The sequence below is a fragment of the Trachypithecus francoisi genome, unplaced genomic scaffold, assembly GCF_009764315.1.
Source record: "Trachypithecus francoisi isolate TF-2019V2 unplaced genomic scaffold, Tfra_2.0 Lachesis_group12, whole genome shotgun sequence".
NCBI lineage: Eukaryota > Metazoa > Chordata > Mammalia > Primates > Cercopithecidae > Trachypithecus > Trachypithecus francoisi.
Genome location: NW_022681457.1, coordinates 5,336,891 through 5,357,681, shown reverse-complemented (window position 1 = coordinate 5,357,681; position 20,791 = coordinate 5,336,891). Strand labels below are relative to the sequence as shown.

Here is a 20,791-nt window from a genome sequence, read left to right as displayed (position 1 = left end):
AGGGTTGTTGCCGAGTTCCTTCTAGCTTATTACAAACCCTAACTGGGGAGCCTCTTGAGCTGCTGGCTCGATCCCGCTCCCACTCTGAACTGTCTTCAATAAATCTGTGCTTTTCTATTCACAATAGCAAAGACATAGAATCAACCCAAATGCCCATCAATGATAGACTGGATAAAGAAAATGTGGTGCACATACACCATGGAATACTATGCAGCCATAAAAAAGGATGAGATCACGTCCTTTGCAGGGACATGGATGGAGCTGGAAGCCATTACCCTCAGCTACTAAAAATACAAAAATTAACCAGGCATGGTGGTGGGTGCCTGTAATCCCAGCTACTTGGAGGCTGAGGTGGGAAAATCACTTGAACCCGGGAGGTGGAGGTTGCAGTGAGCCAAAATCGCACCATTGTACTCCAGTTGGGTGACAGAGCAAGACTCCGTCTCAAAAATAAAATAAAATAAGGGTTGGGCACTGTGATTCATTCCTGTAATCCCAGCACTTTGGGAAGCCCAGGCAGGTGGATCACTTGAGGTCAGGAGTTCAAGACCAGCCTGGCCACATGGCAAAACCCCATCTCTACTAAAAGTAAAAAATTAGCCTGGCGTGGTGGTGCATGCCTGTAATCCCAGCTACTCAGGAGGCTGAGGCAGGAGAATAGCTTGAACCCAGGAGGGAGAGGTTGCAGTGAGCCGAGATTATGCCATTGCACTCCAGCCTGGGCGACAGAGGGAGACTCCGTCTCAGAAAGAGCTTATTCCTTCTATCTAATTGTATGTTTGTACCCATTAAACAGCCTCTCTTCATCCCCAGGCACACAGCCTTCCAAACTCTGGTAACTCAACTTGGAGATCTTCCTACGGAGAAAAAAAAAAAATGTGGGCTTGGTGATTCACTATCCTGCTCTTGCCCTTGGTTTTCTCTTCTGTAAAATAAGATTTATTTATTTATTTATTTATTTTTCAGACATTGAGACAGGGTCTCACTCTGTCACCCAGGCTGGAGTGCAGTGGTGTGATCTCAGCTCACTGCAGCCTCTGCCTCCTGGGTTCAAGCAATTCTCCCGACTCAGCCTCCCAAATAGCTGGGATTACAGGCCATGCCACCACGTCAGCTAATTTTGTATTTTTTTTTTTTTTTTTTTTTTTTTTTGAGACGGAGTCTCGCTCTGTCGCCCACTGGAGTGCAGTGGCCGGATCTCAGCTCACTGCAAGCTCCGACCGGTTTACGCCATTCTCTGCCTCAGCCTCCGAGAGCTGGGACTACAGGCGCCCGCATCTCGACCGGTAATTTTTTGTATTTTTTAGTAGAGACGGGTTTCACCGTGTTAGCCAGGATGGTCTCGATCTCTGACCTCGTGATCCGCCCGTCTCTGCCTCCCAAAGTGCTGGGATACAGGCTTGAGCCACCGCGCCCGGCCTAATTTTTGTATTTTTAGTAGAGACGGTGTTTCACCATGTGGCCAGGCTGGTCTCGAACTCCTGACCAGGTGATCCGCCTGCCTCGGCCTCCTGAAGTGCTGGGATTACAGGCGTGAGACCGCACCGGGCCTAAAATGGGTTTTTTTTTTTTTTTTTGAGACGGAGTCTCGCTCTGTCACCCAGGCTAGAGTGCAGTGGCACGATCTCAGCTCACTGCAAGCTCCGCCTCCCGGGTTTACGCCATTCCCCTGCCTCAGCCTCCCGAGTAGCTGGGACTACAAGCGCCCGCCACCTCGCCCGGCTAGTTTTTCGTACTTTTTAGTACAGACGGGGTTTCACCGTGTTAGCCAGGATGGTCTTGATCACCTGACCTCGTGATCCGCCCATCTCGGCCTCCCAAAGTGCTGGGATTACAGGCTTGAGCCACCGCGCCCGGCCTAAAACGGGAATTTTTAACAATGGGTTCGACAAACATGCCCCATCCCTTCTGAGCGCTTTGCATGTATTAACTTATGCAATGCCTGGAACCCTATGAAGTGATTGTTATCACTGCCATTTTATAGTGGAGGGAACCAAGGCACAGCAAGGCCAAGCACGATTCCCAAGGTCACACACCCAGCAGGTGGCCAGGCCAGGCGGGGCACTACCCCGTGCTGTCAGGCACCATACAGACAGCACTGACGGGGTCGCGAACGGGGTTCGTGTGTGCCTTCCCCATAGGGATGCGAGCTCCGGGGGCGGGGACCTTTTCCGGCGCGGGAGGCATTTAATGAGCTCTCTGGACAGAGAGAGTCTTAGGAGAGCCACTTCCCTTTTCAGCCGCCTAAAACACCCTGCAGGGCTCTGCTCTGTGAACTGTATTCGAAGGCAGGGCTTCTAATACATAAACCGACCAGAAGGAAATCACCGTCTTGGACGGTCTGAGTCTGGGATGGAGCAAAACCCACTCCCGGCGGGGTACGCGCGCCTCCTGGCGGCGGATTCCTGCTAAGACAGCTCCGCCCACAGGCCAGAAATGTTTGATTTCCGAAGCGTGCGATTTGCAAACCGGCTATTGTCTGAAAATTTGTATGTCAAGCTGGGGGGCGCCTATCAGTGGCTTCCAAAATTTTCTGACCATGACTCACAGTAAGAAATCATTTCGCGGCCGGGCGCGGTGGCTCAAGCCTGTAATCCCAGCACTTTGGGAGGCCGAGACGGGCGCATCACAAGGTCAGGAAATCGAGACCATCCTGGCTAACCCGGTGAAACCCCGTCTCTACTAAAAAATTAAAAAAATTAGCCGGGCGAGGTAGCGGGCGCCTGTAGTCCCAGCTACTCGGGAGGCTGAGGCAGGAGAATGGCGTAAACCCGGGAGGCGGAGCTTGCAGTGAGCTGAGATCCGGCCACTGCACTCCAGCCTGGGCGGCAGAAGGAGACTCCGTCTCAAAAAAAAAAAAAAAGAAATCATTTCGCGCCCGGCGCGGTGGGTCACACCTGTAGTCCCAGCAGTTTGGGAGGCCCAGGCGGGCGAATCACGTGAGGTCAGGAGTCCATCCTGGCCAACACGGTGAAACCCCGTCTCTACTAAAAATACAAAAATTATCTGGACTTGGTGGCTTGCACCTGTGGTCCCAGCTACTCAGGAGGCTGAGGCCGGAGAATCGCTTGAACCCAGGAAACAGAGGTTGCGGTGAGCCGAGATTGCACCACTACACTCCAGCCCCGGCGACAAAGTAAAACTCCATCTAAAAAAAAAAAAAAGAGTTATACTCACTTCCGCACTTCATGGAATTGCAAGCGTTCAATGAATACAAATACGAAACACATCAGGAAGGCAGAAAGGGTAAGTAACTGCTTAAGGGGGATGAGGTTTTCTTTTGGAGTGATAGAAATGATTAGGAAAGAGACAGAACCAGTAGTTGCACAGCACCGCAAATGTAGTAAATGCCACTGTTCTGTGAAATGGCCCCTGTAAAATGGTTTTCTATTATGTGAATTTCACCTCAATTTTTTAAAAAATCATACTTGGTAAGGAGACTTTATTTAGAGACACAGTCTCGCTCTGTCACCCAGACGCAACCATGGCTCACTGCAGGCTTGAGAAGAAACTTCATTTTAAAGGATTTTTTTAAGGTGGGAAAGGGACGATTGCAATAGAGAGAAGCAAAAGATTTGCAAGTGAAACAAGAATTGAACAGGAAGTTTTTTTCCTTTTTTTTTTTTTTTTGAGACAGTCTTGCTCTGTTGCCCAGGCTGGAGTGCAGTGGTGCAATCTCAGTCCACTGCAACCTCTGCCTCCTGGGTTCAAGCAATTCTACTGCCTCAGCCTCCCAAGTAGCCGGGATTACAGGCACACGCCATCATGCCCAGCTGATTTTTGTATTTTTAGTGGAGATGGGGTTTCACCATGTTGGCCAGGATGGTCTCCAACTCCTGACCTCAAATGATCTGCCTGCTTTGACCTCCCAAAGTACTGGGATTACAGGCATAAGCCACCGTGCCCAGTCCCTTCTTTAAAAAATAAAATAAATAGAGATAGGGTCTCGTTCTGTCACTGAGGCTGGCATTCAGTGGTATGATCACAGCTCACTGCAGGCTCAAACTCCTGGGCTCAAGGGATTCTCCTGCCTCAGCCTCTCAGAGTGCTGGGACTACAAGCACATGCCACCATGCATGGCTAATTTTTAATTTTTTTTTTGGCGAGAGATAGGGTCTCACTATGTTGCCCAGGCTGCTCTGGAACTCCAGAACACAAAGGATCCTCCTCAGCCTCCCAGAGTGCTGGGACCACAGGTACAGGCCACGTGCATAGCCAAGGACTTTTTCTTTATGAGGAGGAGTAAACAAGGCTAGAAAAAGCCAGCTGTGGGGAAATAAGATGCAAGGGCTACTGTAGAGGACAATAGACCAGGGAATGTTTTATTCTTCTCAGGAGAGGTGCTTAAGGAGGGGCTGTATTCTGGCTGAGGCTGTGGATGGACTGAAATTCAGAGGCCGGGCAGTGAGGAGAAAGTTAGGTTAAATGAGCATTTTGTTTCAATTGATCACTGGGGACAAAACAGTGCAGCTAATCATGTATGAGACAAAGAAATGGAAATTTGGGGGGGTCTATGTCTGCCCTTGTCTTTGGCAGATAAGGGGTTCATCCTCAAGTCTTATCTAAGTCATATATAGAAAGGTGGTTCTTCTCAGTAAGTCATCTCCTGGAATGCAAAAAAGCGGGAGGATTTCTTGTTAGTTTTTTAAAACTTTTTGGGCCGGGCGCCGTGGCTCATGCCTGTAATCCCAGCACTTTGGGAGGCTGAGGCAGACGGATCAGGAGGTCAGGAGATTGAGACCATCCTGGCTAACACAGTGAAACCTCGTCTCTACTAAAAATGCAAAAAAATTAGCCGGGCGTGGTGGTGGGTGCCTGTAGTCCCAGCTACTCGGGAGACTGAGGCAGGAGAATGGCGGGAACCCCGGAGCTGAGATTGAGCCACTGCACTCCAGCCTGGGGGACAAGAGTGAGACTCCGTCTCAAAAAAAAAAAACTTTTTGTAGAGACAGGGTCTCGCTATGTTGCCCAGGTTGGTCTCAAGCTCCTGGGCTCAAACGATCCTCCCACTTCAGCCTCCCAAAGTGTTGGGATTACAGGTGTCAGCCTCCACGGCTGAGCCAGAAAAGTAGGGGGATTTCTTCACTGTCACTGTTGGCCAGGCGCACAAAGCTTCAGTAAATTCAGCACTATTGCAAAGAAAGAGGCTTTGCAGATGGGTGGAAAATAACTTTTTTTTCATTCGTTCATTCGAGACAGTGTTGTTCTCTTGCTCAGGCTGGAGTGCAGTGGCATGATCTCAACTCACTGCAACCTCTGCCTCCCGGGTTCAAGCAATTCTCCTGCCTCAGTTTCCCAAGTAGCTGGGACTACAGGCGTGTGCCACCATGCCCAGCTAATTTTTGTATTTTTAGCAGAGACAGGGTTTCACCATGCTGGCCAGGCTGGTCTTGAACTCCTGACCTCAAATGATCCACCTGACTCAGCCTCCCAAAGTGCTGGGATTACAGACGTGAGTCAAGGCGCCCCGCCCCAACTAATTTTTTTTGTAGAGACTGCGTCTTGCTATGTTGCCAAGGCTGGTCCCCAGCTTCTGACCTCAAGTGATCCTCCTGCCTCAGCCTCCCAAGCAGGTAGGACTACAGGTGCACACCACCTTGCCCCACTACATTTTTTTTTTGAGATGGAGTTCCACTCTTGTTGCTGAGGCTGGAGTGCAATGGCACAATCTCGGCTCACTGCAACCTCTGCCTCCAGGGTTCAAGGGATTCTTCAGCCTCAGCCTCCCAAGTAGCCGGGATTACAGGCACCCACCACCACGCCCGGCTAATTTTGTATTTTTTTTTTTTGAGACGGAGTCTCGCTCTGTCGCCCAAGCTGGAGTGCGGTGGCCGGATCTCAGCTCACTGCAAGCTCCGCCTCCCGGGTTCACGCCATTCTCCTGCCTCAGCCTCCAGAGTAGCTGGGACTACAGGCGCCGCCACCTCGCCCGGCTAATTTTTGTATTTTTAGCAGAGACGGGGTTTCACCGTGTTAGCCAGGATGGTCTCGATCTCCTGACCTTGTGATCCGCCCGTCTCGGCCTCCCAAAGTGCTGGGATTACAGGCTTGAGCCACCGCGCCCGGCCTGTATTTTTAATAGAAATGAGGTTTCACCATGTTGGTCAGGCTGGTCTTGAACTCCTAACTTCAGGTGATCCGCCCACCTTGGCCTCCCAAAGTGCTGGGATTACAGGCGTAAGCCACAGCGCCCAGCCATTTTTTAAAAATTATTTTTTGTGAAGATGAGTTCCCATTATGTTGCCCAGGCTGGTTTCCACCTCCTGAGCTCAAGCAATTCACTTGGCACAGTCTCTCAAAGTGCTGGGATTACAGGCGTGAGCCAACGCGCCCAGCCCCCCACTTTTTTTTTTTTTTTTTTTTTTTGAGACGGAGTCTTGCTCTGTCGCCCGGGCTGGAGTGCAGTGGCCGGATCTCAGCTCACTGCAAGCTCCGCCTCCCGGGTTTACGCCATTCTCCTGCCTCAGCCTCCAGAGTAGCTGGGACTACAGGCGCCCGCCACCTCGCCCGGCTAGTTTTTTGTATTTTTAGTAGAGACGGGGTTTCACCGTGTTAGCCAGGATGGTCTCGATCTCCTGACCTCGTGATCCGCCCGTCTCGGCCTCCCAAAGTGCTGGGATTACAGGCTTGAGCCACAGCGCCCGGCCTTTTTTTTTTTTTTTGAGACAGAGTTTCAATCTTGTTTCCCAGGCTGGAGTGCAATAGCACGATCTCGGCTCACTGCAGCCCCCGTCTCCCGGCCTGAAGAGTCTCCTACCTCAGCCTCACAAGTTGCCGTGATTACAGGCTCGCGCCACCAACTAATTTTGTATTTTTAGTAGAGATGGGGTATCACCTTGCTGGTCAGGCAGGTCTTGAACTCCTGACTTCAGGTGATCTGCCCACCTCGGCCTCCTAAAGTGCTGGGATTACAAGGTCACCCTCTCCCCAGCTGCTTCTCTCAAAGACAAGACACACAGGCCAGAAGAAATGCTTCATTTTATTTTGGCTCATAATGTCTCAAAAAAATCAGTACTCCACCATCCCTCACCTAGACACAGCCCCTCTCCAACACCTTCACAAAACACTGATTTTCTCCCACAGCTAAAGTGAACACCCAGTCACCAACTACAGTCCTGCCCTGCCTCTCCTCCCATTGGCCTGCTCATCTTCTCGCTCTGTAAACCTGGCTGCCTTTAGGCTCCCTCCCTTAGCATAGTGTCCCAAGGTCACCTAGCCTGCTTTTTGCCTGTAGGATATGGGTCCACTTCTCAAAGCCCGCCCTGGCTTACATCCTCATTTGTATAGTCCTTCAGCTCTATCCTGTAGCCACTCCACTCACCCCAGACAACCAACTGCAAGAAACCAGGTTTGAAATTCAAGAGACCAGGTTTCCAAGCTCCCAGCTGCTTCCTGTATTCCCTGTGGGCCTAGGTGCCTTGGATGTTATGTGACGGGCACAAACATTGACTAAGGCCAAATATTTAACGATTTGGAGGAGAGAAGAGGGAAGAAAATCCAGAAATATACAAGAGAGGTGATAAAAGCAGAGAGAGAGGATAAAAGGATAAAAGCAGAGAGGAGTTGGGTGGTTTTGTGGGGAAAAAGGGTTTTTTTTTTTTAATAGACAGGGTCTTACTATGTTGCCCAGGCTGGTATTGACTCCTAGCCTCAAACGATCCTCCTGCCTTGGCCTCCCAAAGTACTGGGATTACAGGCATAAGCCACTGGGCCCGGCCAAGAGAGGGGTATGGAATGAAGGTGGAGGCAGGGGGATGATGGAGCCAGAGCTGAAGACCAGCCCCCAGAAGCCACACCCCCGCCCTTCTAGCAGCTACGGGTCCTCTGGCTCCGGGCCTTGTACACCTCGATGAGCAAGTCCTTGACGTACTGGATCTCGCGCTCCACGGACTCTGCCCGTTCCCTCAGCTCGCGATTCCGCGCCTCCAGCCCCTGGCACTCGCCCTCCAGGGCCTCACCCTCTGCCCGCTTCCGCTGGCGGTACCTCAGAGCCGCCGACTTGTTCTGGTCTCTCTTCTTTTGCTTGCGGTCCCCTCGGGTAGTGGCGGGATGTGGGTAGGGGGTCAGGCGAGAAGGTTGAGGTGGAAGAGGAGGAAGGGGCTGCTGGGGCAGGGGCAGGGGCGGCATCCCCACCTCCCCCTGCCCAGCCTCGTTGCGGCAGTAGATGGCCAGCAAGTCCAGAGTATCCAAGACAGGGGGCTGGGGGAGGTCAAGGGAGGGGAGGGGCAGGGAGAGGGAGGGGCCTGGTGGTGGTGGTGGTGGGGAGGGTGGCGGGAGGAGCGGGGCATCTAGGAAGAAGTCTTCCATCTGTTCCAGCTCCTTCTTGAGGAGGGCGGCCATCACTTCCAGGTCGGGTGGGGTTGGGGAAGGTTGGGGGAGGGTGCCTGGGGGGAAAGGGGGCTCCAGAGGGAGGAGAGCTGTGAAATCAACTCTCTCAGTCATCCAGTCAGAGAAGCCATCACCTGGGATTAAAGTGGGGAGGGACACAAAATTTCCTGAGTTGCTGGTCTTCTGCCTAGTTGGGTGCTCACTCACGTCTCATTCAGGCGCATCTGTCCCATTCATTCAGTAAAACAACTAACCAGTGAATCATCAAACCAGTCAACAAACCAATAAACCAGTGAAGAAACCAATAAACCAGTCAACCAACCAACCAACCAACCATCAACCATCTAACCACCCAGTCAACCAAGCAATCAACCAACCAACTAACAAACCACTCAACCAACCAACCGACAAATCAACCAACCAACTGACAAATCAACCAACCAACCAACCAATCAACCAATGAACTAGTCAACCAACCAATCAGGGAATCAGCCAACTAACCAAATAAACCAGTCAACCAATCAACCAACCCATTAATCAACCAATGAACCAGTTGACCAAAAACCAACAAATTAGCCAATGAGAGAATCAGTCTTAACCTATAAGAGGGTCCAGGGGAAAAAAAAATTAAAAAATAAAAAAAGACAGAACCAGTCAACCAACCAGTGACTCAATCAACAGTCAATCAAGCATTTCTTCAACCATTCCAACATCTTCTTTACTGAGTACTTTGTATCTGTGGTGTCTCTATTTACTCTGTTCTTAAAAGGCAAACCAGATCACATTAAACACATTGATACACACACCTTGTTTCACCTTTACTCATTAATTACTAAAAACCCACTATGTGCCAAGCATTTGGGATACAGTAATGAATGAAATGATTCCTGCCTCCTGAGGGCTTCTGCGTATGCAGTTCCCTCCAATTAAAATGCTCTTCCCTTGGGTGTTTTCCTGGCTCATTCCTTTCCTTTTTTTTTTTTATTTTAAGGGATAAGGTTTCACCCTGTTGCCCAGGCTGCAGTGCAGTGGCATCATCTTGGCTCACTGCAGCCTAGGCCTCCCAGGCTCAAGCAATCCTCCCACCTCAGGCTCCCAAGTAGCTAGGACTACAGGCGTGCGCCACCATGCCTGGCTAATTTTTTTTTCTTTTTTCCTATAGATATGAGGTCTTGCTATGTTGCACAGGTCCTGAACTCCTGGACTAAAGCAATTCTCCCTCCTCGGCCTCCCACAGTGCTGGGATTAGAGACCACCATGCCTGGCTTCCTTCCCATCCTTTATGCCTCAGTCAACATGTTACCTACTTGGAGAAGGTTTCCTGGCTACCCACTCTGAATTAGGTCCCCTTTGTCATTTTGTAGCTCAGCTGCTAGGTGTTTCTGACTTATTCCAATACACTCTCATTTAATTTGCCTCTGGTCTACTCTCCACAGTGTGAGCCGCTGGAGGGCACAGACTATGTTCTTCTTGTTCCCAGCTGTATCCTCAGCACCTAAAACAGTGCCTGGCACATTGCAGGCACTCAACATTTAATGAATACATGGATGAGTTCTTCCTCCCCCATCTTCCCCTGCCCTCCACTCCCTCGCTCCACCTTCCACCTGCCCTTACCTGCCAGGGGCTCTCCCCCCACTGGAAGCCCGCCCTCCAGGGCTCCCCCAAGGACCTCATAGGGAGCCACGGGGGCAGGGGCCGGGGGGAGTTTCCCATAGTCTACGAGCCATCCCAGCCCACTAGCTGGGAGCAGGGTCCTGTCCAGCTCCAGCCCCAGGGTCGCCAGGAGTGACATGGCTGTAGCACAGGTGGAGGGCACTGATGGCAACAGGAGCGGCTGCACCAGCAGCTGGGACGAGGCTCTGGAGGATGCTCAGCTGGACGAAGACAAGCACCAAGGCGAAAGTGGAAGACCTACACATGTGAGACAAGAGTGGGTGGGGTCAGGAAAGCCTCAACCACCGGCCAAAATCATGGGGAGGCCAAGCCACACCCCCAGGCACGTCCACAGGGCTCTTCCCTCCCCCTTCCAACCACAGTTTATAACTAAGCCTCAGCCTCTCCGAATTCTAAATTTGCCCTTTACCCAAATCTGAGCCCCACCCACTCCCAAGGGAATTTCTTTAGGCCCTAAGGTGGGACCGATGCCCCACCCTTTCCCCCAATACAGAAACCTGAGTCTCCCAGGGGAATAACCTTAGGACCCCCCCATCCACCTCAGAATATTCCGCTTCATGGAAAAACTCAATTCCAGGGACATTTTCTTCCAGCCACGCCCCTTGCCCTAAAATATTTCCTTTTGGCCCCACTGCCTTCCTAGCTTCCATCCCAAACCAGTGCCCAGGGGAACTGCCCCAGGCCCCAGCCCTTCAGCAATGTTATCCACTCAAATCCCACTCCTCGCTTTGCCACTGCCCCTCCAGGCCCCGCCCCTCATTTAGCCCCGCCCCTCTCCGATTCCCCAGAGGCCCCGCCTCTGTCCCATCGAAGCCCCACCCCTCAGCTAAAGGTTGGCTTAGCCCCGCCCCTTCTCACAATGGGCTCGCGAAATCCCACCCATCGTGACGACAGTGGTTCTAGCCCCACCCACTTAGAGGGCTGCCTCTAAGCCCCGCCTTCTCCCCTGTCAATCTATGCCAGTCCCCGCCTCAGCAGGCGCTTGGTTTAAAAGGAAGTTGGGCTGTGAGCCAGAGCAACGTGGAGCACGGAGGGTGGAAGAGGATAGAGGGGGCAGGCAGAGAACGGCTACCCGAATGCCAGCCGTCCACACGCGGCTATGCGCCGAGGGCCAAAGCGCATGCTACGTCTCCCGAGCTGTCCAATTGCTTTACACCTCCGCCTTCTTGGGGATCAGTGCGCATGTGCGGACACTCAGGGCCCGCCGCTCATTCATTACGGGGCACTGGTAGGCTACTGCGCAGGAACAACCAAGGACGCACAGAATCGTTTAGGAAAAGACCACACCCTCCCTTGGAGTGCGCAGGCGCAGCCACACGCCTGCTGACAAACATCGAGTCTCTAGAACTCTCCCAACGGGCCGCGGGCCCAGTGCGCATGCGCAACCACCCGCCTTCGGCCCACCGTACCTCTTCTGCGCCTGCGCGACCGTGATTCCCCGCTCGCAGCTCCCCTCCCCCCAGGGCTCCCTAAAGAGGGCCACGAGCTGCGAAAGGGCGGGAAAGGCGGTTGGAGAGGGAGAGGTAAGCGGTTACTCACTCCATGGCTGCAGCAAGGAGAGGCGGCGGCGGCCTCGGCTGAAGAAAGAAGGTGGGAGCGGAGAGCGCAGGTGTGGTGAGCGCGGAGACGGGCTGGGGGCACAAAAGGGTAGAGGCTACAGAGCCATGGCCGGGGCTACGCAGGCGGAGGCGGAGAACGCTGTAGTTAGAAGAGACCGTGATCTGAGGACTGGGAATGAGGCGGCCCCGGGGACTGGGAACAGATATACCCTGGGTGGCGCAGCACGGCCCGCGCGGATCCTTCCGCGCCCCGCCCTCGCGGGGCCCCAACTGGGAGGCAGCCCGGTCACCTCCTCCTGGGGATCGGGGGATCCGACCTCTTCCTTCCCACTCCTAGGGTCCAGGCCCCTCCTCCCTTTTGAACCGGGGATCCGGCCTCCTCCCTCTGAGGCGGGGATCCGGCCCTCTCCTCGTGGCTCCGCGTTCTGGTTTCCTCCTCCTGACTCTAAGCTCTGGTTTCTTTCTCTCTGCCTCTGAGGTCTGGGCCTGCTTCCTCCTGTGATTTTGTGGATCCAGCCTCATTCTCTTCCCGGAGACCTGCATCATTTAATCTCTGTTTCCCCTTCCCTGCTTGCAGAATTTCCTGCCAGCCACACTTTTCATGTTTTCATCCCCCAACTGCTGACCCCGAGAAACCCTCGTGGGTTAGAGTTCAGCGTGAGTCACAGCACTCTCCCAAACACAGACCTGCCAGGATGGCCTCGGGCAAATAGCTTAAAGTTCTCTTATTTCTTTTTTTTTTTTTTTTTTTTTTGAGACGGAGTCTCGCTCTGTCGCCCAGGCTGGAGTGCAGTGGCCGGATCTCAGCTCACTGCAAGCTCCGCCTCCCGGGTTCACGCCATTCTCCTGCCTCAGCCTCCCGAGTAGCTGGGACTACAGGCGCCAGCCACCTCGCCCGGCTAGTTTTTTGTATTTTTTAGTAGAGACGGGGTTTCGCTGTGTTAGCCAGGATGGTCTCGATCTCCTGACCTCGTGATCCGCCCGTCTCGGCCTCCCAAAGTGCTGGGATTACAGGCTTGAGCCACCGCGCCCGGCCTGTTCTCTTATTTCATTTCCCTAACCGTAATAAAAGAAAAACCAGCTCTCCTGGTGGGTTTATGAAACTCAAATAAGACGGTGTCTGGCAAGCCTTATGCACAGAGTTCAACTCATACGTTCCTGTTCAATTTTTTTTTTTTTTAGGTGAGATGAAGTCTCTCCGTCTCTGTCGCCCAGGCTGGAGTGCAGTGGCACCATCTCGGCTCACTGCAAACTCCGCCGAGTTCACGCCATTCTCCTGCCTCAGCCTCCCGAGTAGCTAGGATTACAGGCGGCCGCCACCACGCCCAGCTAACTTTTTGTATTTTTAGTAGAGACGGGGTTTCACCTTCATCCTGTTAGCCAGGAGGGTCTCCATCTCCTGACTTAGTGATCGGCCCGCCTCGGCCTACCAAAGTGCTGGGCTTACAGGCGTGAGCCACCGCGCTCGGCCTCAACGTATTTTATTGGGGCCCAGTCTCACTTCTTCCTTCCCCCTTGCAAGGGCCGCAGACGTTGGACTGTCCAACTCTTGCTGTCGTTCTTCTGTCTCATTCCTCTGAAGTGTCTGTTTCAGACCATCCTCATCTTCCGTTCCAAATGATGGGTGCCCAGGTCCCATCCCCTGGCAGGAATTCAGACATCGAGGCCCCAGCTGCGTCCTTTTCTCCATCCCTTGCCCTTGGCTTCCCTTCAGACAGTCCTTAGCTTCCACTGGATAGGAACTATCTCCCAACCCTGCCAAAAATGGAAGATCTCCAAGAGGGTAGCCATCTTGCCCCTTCTCGTGCACAGGGCCCTCCACCAGCCGAGGTGGATGTTGGTCTTTTCTCTCTTGCAGAAACCCAGCTTGTCCTATCCACGTCAGGACATCCCAGCTGGAGTTCAACCTTCATCCCTTGTGTGGCAGTTAGGAGACTGAATCAAGGTCCAGAGAAGGTGGAGGAATCCTGGTATTGAGCGTTTTACACAAGCTTCTTTCTTCTCCCTTACCTGTTGTGGGCAGGAAGTCCTTCTTGGGATCTGACCACCTTCCCTTAGAGCACTTATTGTCCACTTTGCCAGTTTTTGAGCACCTGTCCTATATTTCCTTGAGCCTGTAGGGGTTGTGTTATCACTGAGACAGTATACAGAGTAGCAGCTAAGAGCATAAACTGAGCTTGTCCCATCCGTGGACCTGCATGTGGCCCAGAATAGCTTTGAATGCAGCCTAATACAAATTCGTAAACTTTCCTAAACCATGCGAATTTTTTGCGAGTTTTTTTTTTTTTTTTTTGAGCTCATCACCTATCATTAGTGTTATTTTATGTGTGGCCTAAGACAGTTCTTGCGATGTGGCCCCAGGAAGCCAAATTTTATACATCCCTGGCATAGACTCTGGAGCCAGATTTATGAGTTCAAAACCTGACTGCACCCCTCTTATTAGCTGTGTGACCCTAGCCATTTCTCTTCCCTGTGCCTCAGTTTCCCCTGTGGTACAAGGTGGCGTTAAGAATACCTGCCTCTGGGCCAGGCATGGTGGCTCACACCTGTAATCCCACCACCCTGGGAGGCTGAAGCGGGCAGATTGCGTGAGCTCAGGAATTCGAGACCAGCCTGGGCAACATGGTGAAACCCCATCTCTACCGAAAATACAAAAAAATAGCTGGGTGTGGTGGTTTGTGCCTGTGGTCCCAGCTACTTGTGAGGCTAAGGCAGGAGGATCACTTGAACCCTAGGGTGGGGCGGAGGTTGCAGTAAGCAGAGATTGTGCCACCACACTCCAGCCTGGGTGACAGAGTGAGACCCTGTCTCAAAAAAAAAAAAAAAATGCCTACCTCATAGGGCTGTTACGAGGATTAAATGAGTTAATCCACGTCGAGCAGTTAGACTAGTGCCTGGGACACAGTAGGTGCTGCATAAAAGTGGTTATTGTTACTGCTATAATTAAGGTGGATGCGTTCTCATTGCATTGCTGTGCAGTAAGTCCAACTTCCTTCCACTTCTCAGTATAGGTTTTTGAGCAAAAGCAGATGGAATTAAGGGTAGACTGTTGGACAGACTGCCAATGGTAAGGACGCACAGATGTGCCCTACCGCAGCCCCCCACTGGCAGAATCTTCTCCTAAGAAGACCTAGATTATACATGGGAACTGGGTTTGGTTTGGTTTGGTTTGGTTTGGTTTGGTTTGGTTTTGAGACAGTCTTGCTCTGTCGCTCAGGCTGGAGTACAGTGGTATGATCTCGGCTCATTACAACCTCCACTTTCTGGATTCAAGCAATTCTCCTGCTTCAGCCTCCCAAGTAGCTGGGATTACAGGTGCCCATCACCCCGCCCGCTAATTTTTGTATTTTTAGTAGAGACGGGGTTTTGCCAATTTGGTCAAGCTGGTCTTGAACTCCTGACTTCAGGTGACTCCCTCCCCTTCCTCGGCCTCCCAAAGTGCTGGGATTTACAGGCGTGAGCCACCACACCCGGCCTTAATCAAGACCTACCTGTTTTTTTGGGTTGTTTTTGGTTTGTTTTGTTTGTTTATTTTGAGACAGAGTCTCGCTTTGTTGCCCAGGCTGGATTGCACTGGCGCCATCTCAGCTCACTGCAACCACCGCCTCCCAGGTTCAAGCCATTCTCCTGCCTCAGGCTCCCAAGTAGCTGGGCCTACAGGCACCCACCACCACGCCCGGCTAGTTTTTGTATTTTTAGTAGAGATGGGGTTTCTCCATGTTGGTCAGGCTGGTCTCGAACTCCTGACCTTGTGATCTGCCCGCCTCAGCCTCCCAAAGTGCTGGGATTATAGGCGTGAGCCACTGCGCCCAGCCTAAATAAAATTTTTTATTTTGGAACAATTTTAGATTGACTCGACAGAAAAGTTGCAAAGATAACAGGGAGAATTTCTGTATGCCCCTCACTTGGTTTTTCCCATTAACATCTTACATTACTTTGCTGCATTTGTCACAACCACGGCAACATCAGTGTGTTACCATTGATCAGATGCCATTCTTGATGCTGACCACACTTGATTCTGATTTTGGTAGTTGTTCCTTAATGTCCTTTCTGGTCCTTCAGGATGCCACATCATATTTAGGCATCATGGCTTCACAGCCTTCTCTGGCTAGTGACTGACTTTACACTTTCCTTGTCATTCGTGACCCTGACCTTTTGGAAAAATGCTGGTTGGGTATTTTATGGAATGTGCTTCCATTTAGTTTTGTCTCATACTTAGACTGGTATTGCAGGATATTGAGAGGATGGCCAGGTAGGATAGTTCATTTTTATTTTTTTAAGTGAAGATGGGGGCGGGATCTCACTGTGTTGCCGGGGCTGGTCTTGAATTCCTGGTTCCTGAGCTCAAGTGATCCTCCTGCCTCACTCTTCCAAAGTGTTAGCATTACAAGCCTGAGCCACTGTGCCTGGCCTGGGTTTTTTTTATTTGTTTTTGTTTTGTTGTGTTGTGTTTTTTAGGGTTTTTTTTGTTTTTTTGAGACAGAGTTTCGCTCTTGTTGCCCAGGCTGGAGTACAATGGTGCCATCTTGGCTCACCGCAACCTCTGCCTCCTGGGTTCAAGAGATTTTCCTGCCTCAGCCTCCCGAGTAGCTAGGATTACAGGCATGCATCACCACACGTGGCTAATTTTGTATTTTTAGTAGAGTCGGGGTTTCTTCATGTTGGTCAAGCTGGTCTCAAACTCCCGACCTCAGATGATTTGCCCGCCTCAGCCTCCCAAAGTGCTGGGATTACAGGCGTGAACCACCGGGCATGGCCCAGCCTGGGTAATTTTTAATAACTTGGTCAGTGGGAGAATTGCATTGCTGGCTACGTGCGGTTTATGCTGGCTGCAGAGGTGTCTGGGCAGGGACTCTGCTTCCCCTCCCCACCCCCGCCCCCATCTCAACCCTTTTGCTGTCTCTCTTTAGCTATTGGGTCCCACCCACTTCAGCCCAGCCAGACTAAGCAGCTGGACTCAGGCTGAGTGGGTGCCAATTGGCACCCTGAACTCTCCAGCCCCTCCCAGCCTGTTCTAGTTCACTGTGGGTCATCAGTGGTTGCCTGTGACCCTACTCCCCAGATCTTCGAACCCTGAGTCCCCCCATGTGCACATTGCTAACCCAGGCTTATGGCCCCTTTAGGACTCATGTCCTGGCCTCCCCCAGCCTGGAGCTCCCCTTCAACTCCTGAGCTGGGGCTTCAAGCAAAGGTGGGGCTACTGGGGACTCTTTTTCTGTGCGGAGGGGCCTGGCTTGGGGAGTGAGGCGGTGGTTGCAGGCAGATTGCATCACCCCTGGCTGTTTGACGGGGAGGGAGAATTGGGGGAATCTCTGGGGACCCCAGCACACCTGGCAACCGCTCCTGGTTAGCAGAGCCTTGGATAAGGGAGAACTCCAGCACAGCAAGAGTAGGGGGCGCGTGGAGAGGGAGAGAGATCAGCCACCCATGTAGGACCCTGAGAATCTGGGACTCAGTGCCAAGAAGGGCCCTCAGGTCACAGAGGCTTGTCAGCAGGAGACAAGACTGAGGTTCCGAGAGGTAAGGGGGGTTGTGAAAATCACGCTGCCAGTTAGATGGGACCTCAGCCTCCACCATGCTACACAGCTTCCAGGGCCCCAAGGCCCATGGTGGAGCCTCTGGGAGGCCTCCAAGCCCCGACCCTCACCTCAGGCCTGCTGCTGCTCACGACTGCCAAACGCTATTGATTCTCGCCTGCACCATGCCATCACCCTGCTATTGCCGCAACCTCTCAGTGCTTTCCCAATCAAGGTGGCCCTGGCATGATGAAAAAGGCTCTGAGTTTTGCATTAGACAGACCTGGGTTCTGGTCCTGAGCCCAGCACTCAGTTGTAGACTGGAGTGCAGACAGGGCCCTCATCTGCCCGAACCTCGGCTGCCTTCTGCAATGTGGGTCAGAGCATGGGCCCTGGAGCCAGCCTGCTGGGTTCACACCCCAACTCCACCAGTTCTGTGACCCTCAGCAAGTGGCAGCCTCTCTGTGACTCAGTTTCCCCTCCATAAAATGGGGGTGAGATGGTCCATTGCAGCCGGTAGTTTTGAGGATTAAATGTGTAACTGCGTAAAATACTTAGAGTGGGGCCTGGCCTACGGGAAGTGCCCTGTGAGTGATAGTTTCTGCTCGGTTCCCGTGCGGGAGCACTGTGGAGATGATGTCGGTGAAACCAGCGCCTGTTGGAGCCCAGGTCTGTGCGTGATTCTCTGTTCCCGCCACGCCTGCTTCTGCTTTCAGATCCGCCTTGCACAGATGTCTGCCTACGTGACTGCTCCCCTGAACGCTTCGAGGGCAAAGTCAGGGCCCTCCTCATTCCCAGAATCGTCCCTACAACCCCCCACCCTGTGTTGCTATTTCTGTAGGCATCAATACATTTTCTAATGAGTTGCTCAGCACAGAGGCCAGCGAATGTGATACTGAGGTCCCTGAGAGGAGCCAGGGAGGGTAACTGGGTCACGCAGGCCAGGGGTGCCGGGGTTGAAGGTGGGCGTCCTGGCAAACAAGGGCAGGTAGGCCAAGGCCAGCTCAGTTGGGGAGAGGATGACGTGGGGGCTGGGAGACAGCACAGGCTGCCACGTGGCCCACAGTCCTCCAGAGCCCCTTCCCTCCCTTGGCGCCACTCTTGTCCCTTCAGCAGAAGCAGTCACAGCTCTTACGCAAAAAAAAAGGACACAGCAAACATAACAGCTGACACCAGTGTCCTAGAGCCCAGGATGCCATCACTTACCGCTTAGTGGCCTTGGACAAGACACTGCACTCCCCAACCTGTGGTCACCTCATCAGTAAAATGGGCACAATTGTAGAACTACCTCGGGGCAGTGTGGAGGGGCAGGGGGTTGACAGGGGAAGAGGCCTGGACCGGTGACCTGCTGACCACCTCGGGCCTGTGTCAGGCCCAGAGGGAGGAGGGGTGGCCCCCAGAAGCTCCTGGGCGCCTGAAAGGCACCGGGGCCGCAGCAACACCGGCAGTGCTCGCTGCTGGTGCTGAGCTGCTGGTTTCACAGGAGAAGCTAGAAATCTAGATTTTTTTTTTCTGTGACATCCAAGTTTTAAAGGTAGGCAAGTAATTCAGAAAAACCTGGAAAACCCCGGCAAACCACAAGTGTGGACAGGACTCGGGCCGCTGGCCCTCTGTGACTTCCCTCCCCACAGCTGTCATCCTCTGCCCGTAGCAGAGAGCAAAAGGAACCCAGCCCTCATTCTAAGAGTCTCCGAGGACTGGGGCTAGACCCCTCTGTGCTGGACTTTACAAGCAGTGAGACAGAGCAGGGCCTTGTTCCAACACAGCCCTGTCCCATGTGAAGTAGAGGAGGACAGTGTTTCTGGGGAGCAGAGGAGGAGGTCTAGAGAATCCTTCCTGAGGGTCAGGATGCCTGCTGGAAGCGGGGCTGGTGTCTTATTACTCTTCCTAGCTAGCCGTCTGTGCCCCCAGCCAAAGGCCAGCAGGAGCACATTACTCATTGCGGCAGGAAGACTGTCCCCCCCAGGGACCAGCAGGTCACCTCAATAAGGAGGCATTTGGACTAACTTCAGGAGTTGGGCTGTCAGGGGCAAGCCCATGATGTGGATCTATTTGACCTAGAGCCCGGAGAAGCAAAGGGAGCCGGTGCCGGGGTTAGGTGAGAAACAGCCAGCAGCTCTGAGCCAGGGGGGTGTTTGGTCGTTTCTGTGGTTTGGACATGGTGCTGTCTGTGTTGAGGCGTGATTCAGGAGTGGGCTCCTTGTCTCGGTGCCTCGTGGTCGTGGTGGCCTGGCCTGGGGCTGGTGTTCTGGAAAGTTTGTGCAGCAAGAGAGCACCAGGGCCCTGCTGTCAGGGCTGCTTTCTCGCAGCAAATGCGCTCATCCTGCCAAGATGGAAGGCTGAGCCGCCACCGCTGCGTCCAGAGGAGCCTGCTCCTGCATTCGGTTGGTCCAGGACGTGTGATTCCTACAGGGTCGCTAGGGCATGGAGGAGAGTACCCAGGCTTGAGCCCAGCCAGCACTCATAGGATGGATGGTCATGGTAGGAGCTGCAGCGAGAGAGGCGGAGGTGGGGAGCCACAGTGGGAGGGCCTCACGGGACCCCCTAGGCTCCCTAGGTGCCCCCTCAGCGGGCACGGGGGTACCCCCCATAGAGAGTTTTGAGGTCAGCGGCCATCAGAGCGCCAGGCCTTTGCCCAGTTTGATGCAGACTCCTTTGCCCTCTTCCTGACCTACCACAGAGCAGGAGTGGATGGGGGTTGGTGAGCAGCGGACGCCCCTCTTCCCTGCAGGAGTTTCAGGCCCTCATCTGTAGCTGGGGTGGGCAGATCATCCTGAATTGGATTTGAGAGTGAAGCCCAGGCTGGTCTGGAAGGTCATGGAGATGGACCAGGAAGTCTCTGGAGAATGGGAAGGGGGACTGGATGAGGCAGGGGATGGTGGTGGTGGTGGTGGCAGTGGGGAGCGAGGCTCGGTGTGGTTGGGAGCCCAGCTGTGGGGCCAGACGCCTGGGCCAGCCCTTACTGGCTGTGGGACTCATGCAGGTGGTTTCAGTCCTCTCACTTTTTCCAGTTTGCTCATTTATAAGTGGGAACCATGATAATTTCCCCCCACCACATTGCCGGGGAAAGTTGAGTGAGTGAGAACAGGTGAAGCCCTGGAAACAGGCCCGTGCATGAGAAATGCCATGAAATATGGGCATGGAGATGGCCGCCGAGATGGGAAGGTGCTGTATTTGGGTCCAGTTCTCAAAATGAAAGCTACCCTGCCCCCATCCTCTGGCTGCCTTCACCTGGTTCCCAGAGAAACCTCCATAGCAACCGGCTCCACCACAGCCCAGCCTGGGCTCTTCCCTCCTTCCCCCACCAACATCACTGTCTGTCCCTGGGGAAGCTGATGTTGACGAGAAGAGGGCCTGCGGAGGGGGCACAGGTGCGCGCCGTTCCTCCCCCGCCACACACGCCTGTCCGCTGCTCTCAGAGTCCCTCAGCCCTCATGCCTCAGTCCCTCTCCAGGCCTTGGTGTCCTGTGCCTGCACCACCGACCAGAGCGTTTCAGCTCTAGGCTCTTCCCCAGCCTGTTCTCAACCAGCATTACCGGCCGCCCCAAGGAGGGCATGGACCTGCCCTTAGAAACTCTGTCCAAGCCATTGCCCTCGGCATAAAGTCAGCTCTGAGCCTGATGTCTATGTGCCTCCACAGCCTCACTGGCCTCTCAACCCCTTCCCAGCACCCCCTGGTTGTTTGGTTGAGTGGCTTTATTGAGATACTGTATA

At 53.3% G+C, this 20,791-nt stretch overlaps 2 protein-coding genes across 5 annotated transcripts in view; one reads left to right on the top strand and one right to left on the bottom strand.

Moving 5' to 3' along the window:
• Positions 1 to 6,960: 6,960 nt before the first annotated feature.
• ATF5 (activating transcription factor 5) lies at positions 6,961 to 11,800 on the bottom strand. 2 transcript variants are annotated; one of them, XM_033224157.1, is made up of 3 exons: positions 11,542 to 11,800; positions 9,943 to 10,239; positions 6,961 to 8,462 (listed from the first exon to the last, which is right to left on the bottom strand). In XM_033224157.1, exons 2-3 carry the CDS (start codon positions 10,118 to 10,120, stop codon positions 7,807 to 7,809), a joined length of 834 nt encoding a protein of 277 aa, XP_033080048.1. In that variant the 5' UTR covers positions 10,121 to 10,239; positions 11,542 to 11,800; the 3' UTR covers positions 6,961 to 7,806. The 2 variants fall into 2 exon arrangements, with proteins under 2 accessions (XP_033080048.1, XP_033080049.1); XM_033224158.1 differs by lacking the exon at positions 11,542 to 11,800 and adding an exon at positions 10,522 to 10,750.
• NUP62 (nucleoporin 62) overlaps positions 11,407 to 20,791 on the top strand; it is a 22,428-nt gene continuing 13,043 nt past the window's right edge. The window contains exon 1 of one of the 3 annotated variants that reach the window (XM_033224156.1): positions 11,407 to 11,525. The gene's annotated coding sequence lies outside the window, so the exon portion shown is untranslated. Of the gene's footprint in view, positions 11,617 to 13,419; positions 13,532 to 20,791 lie in introns of those variants that run through there. The other 2 variants (XM_033224153.1, XM_033224155.1) reach the window with 2 other exon arrangements.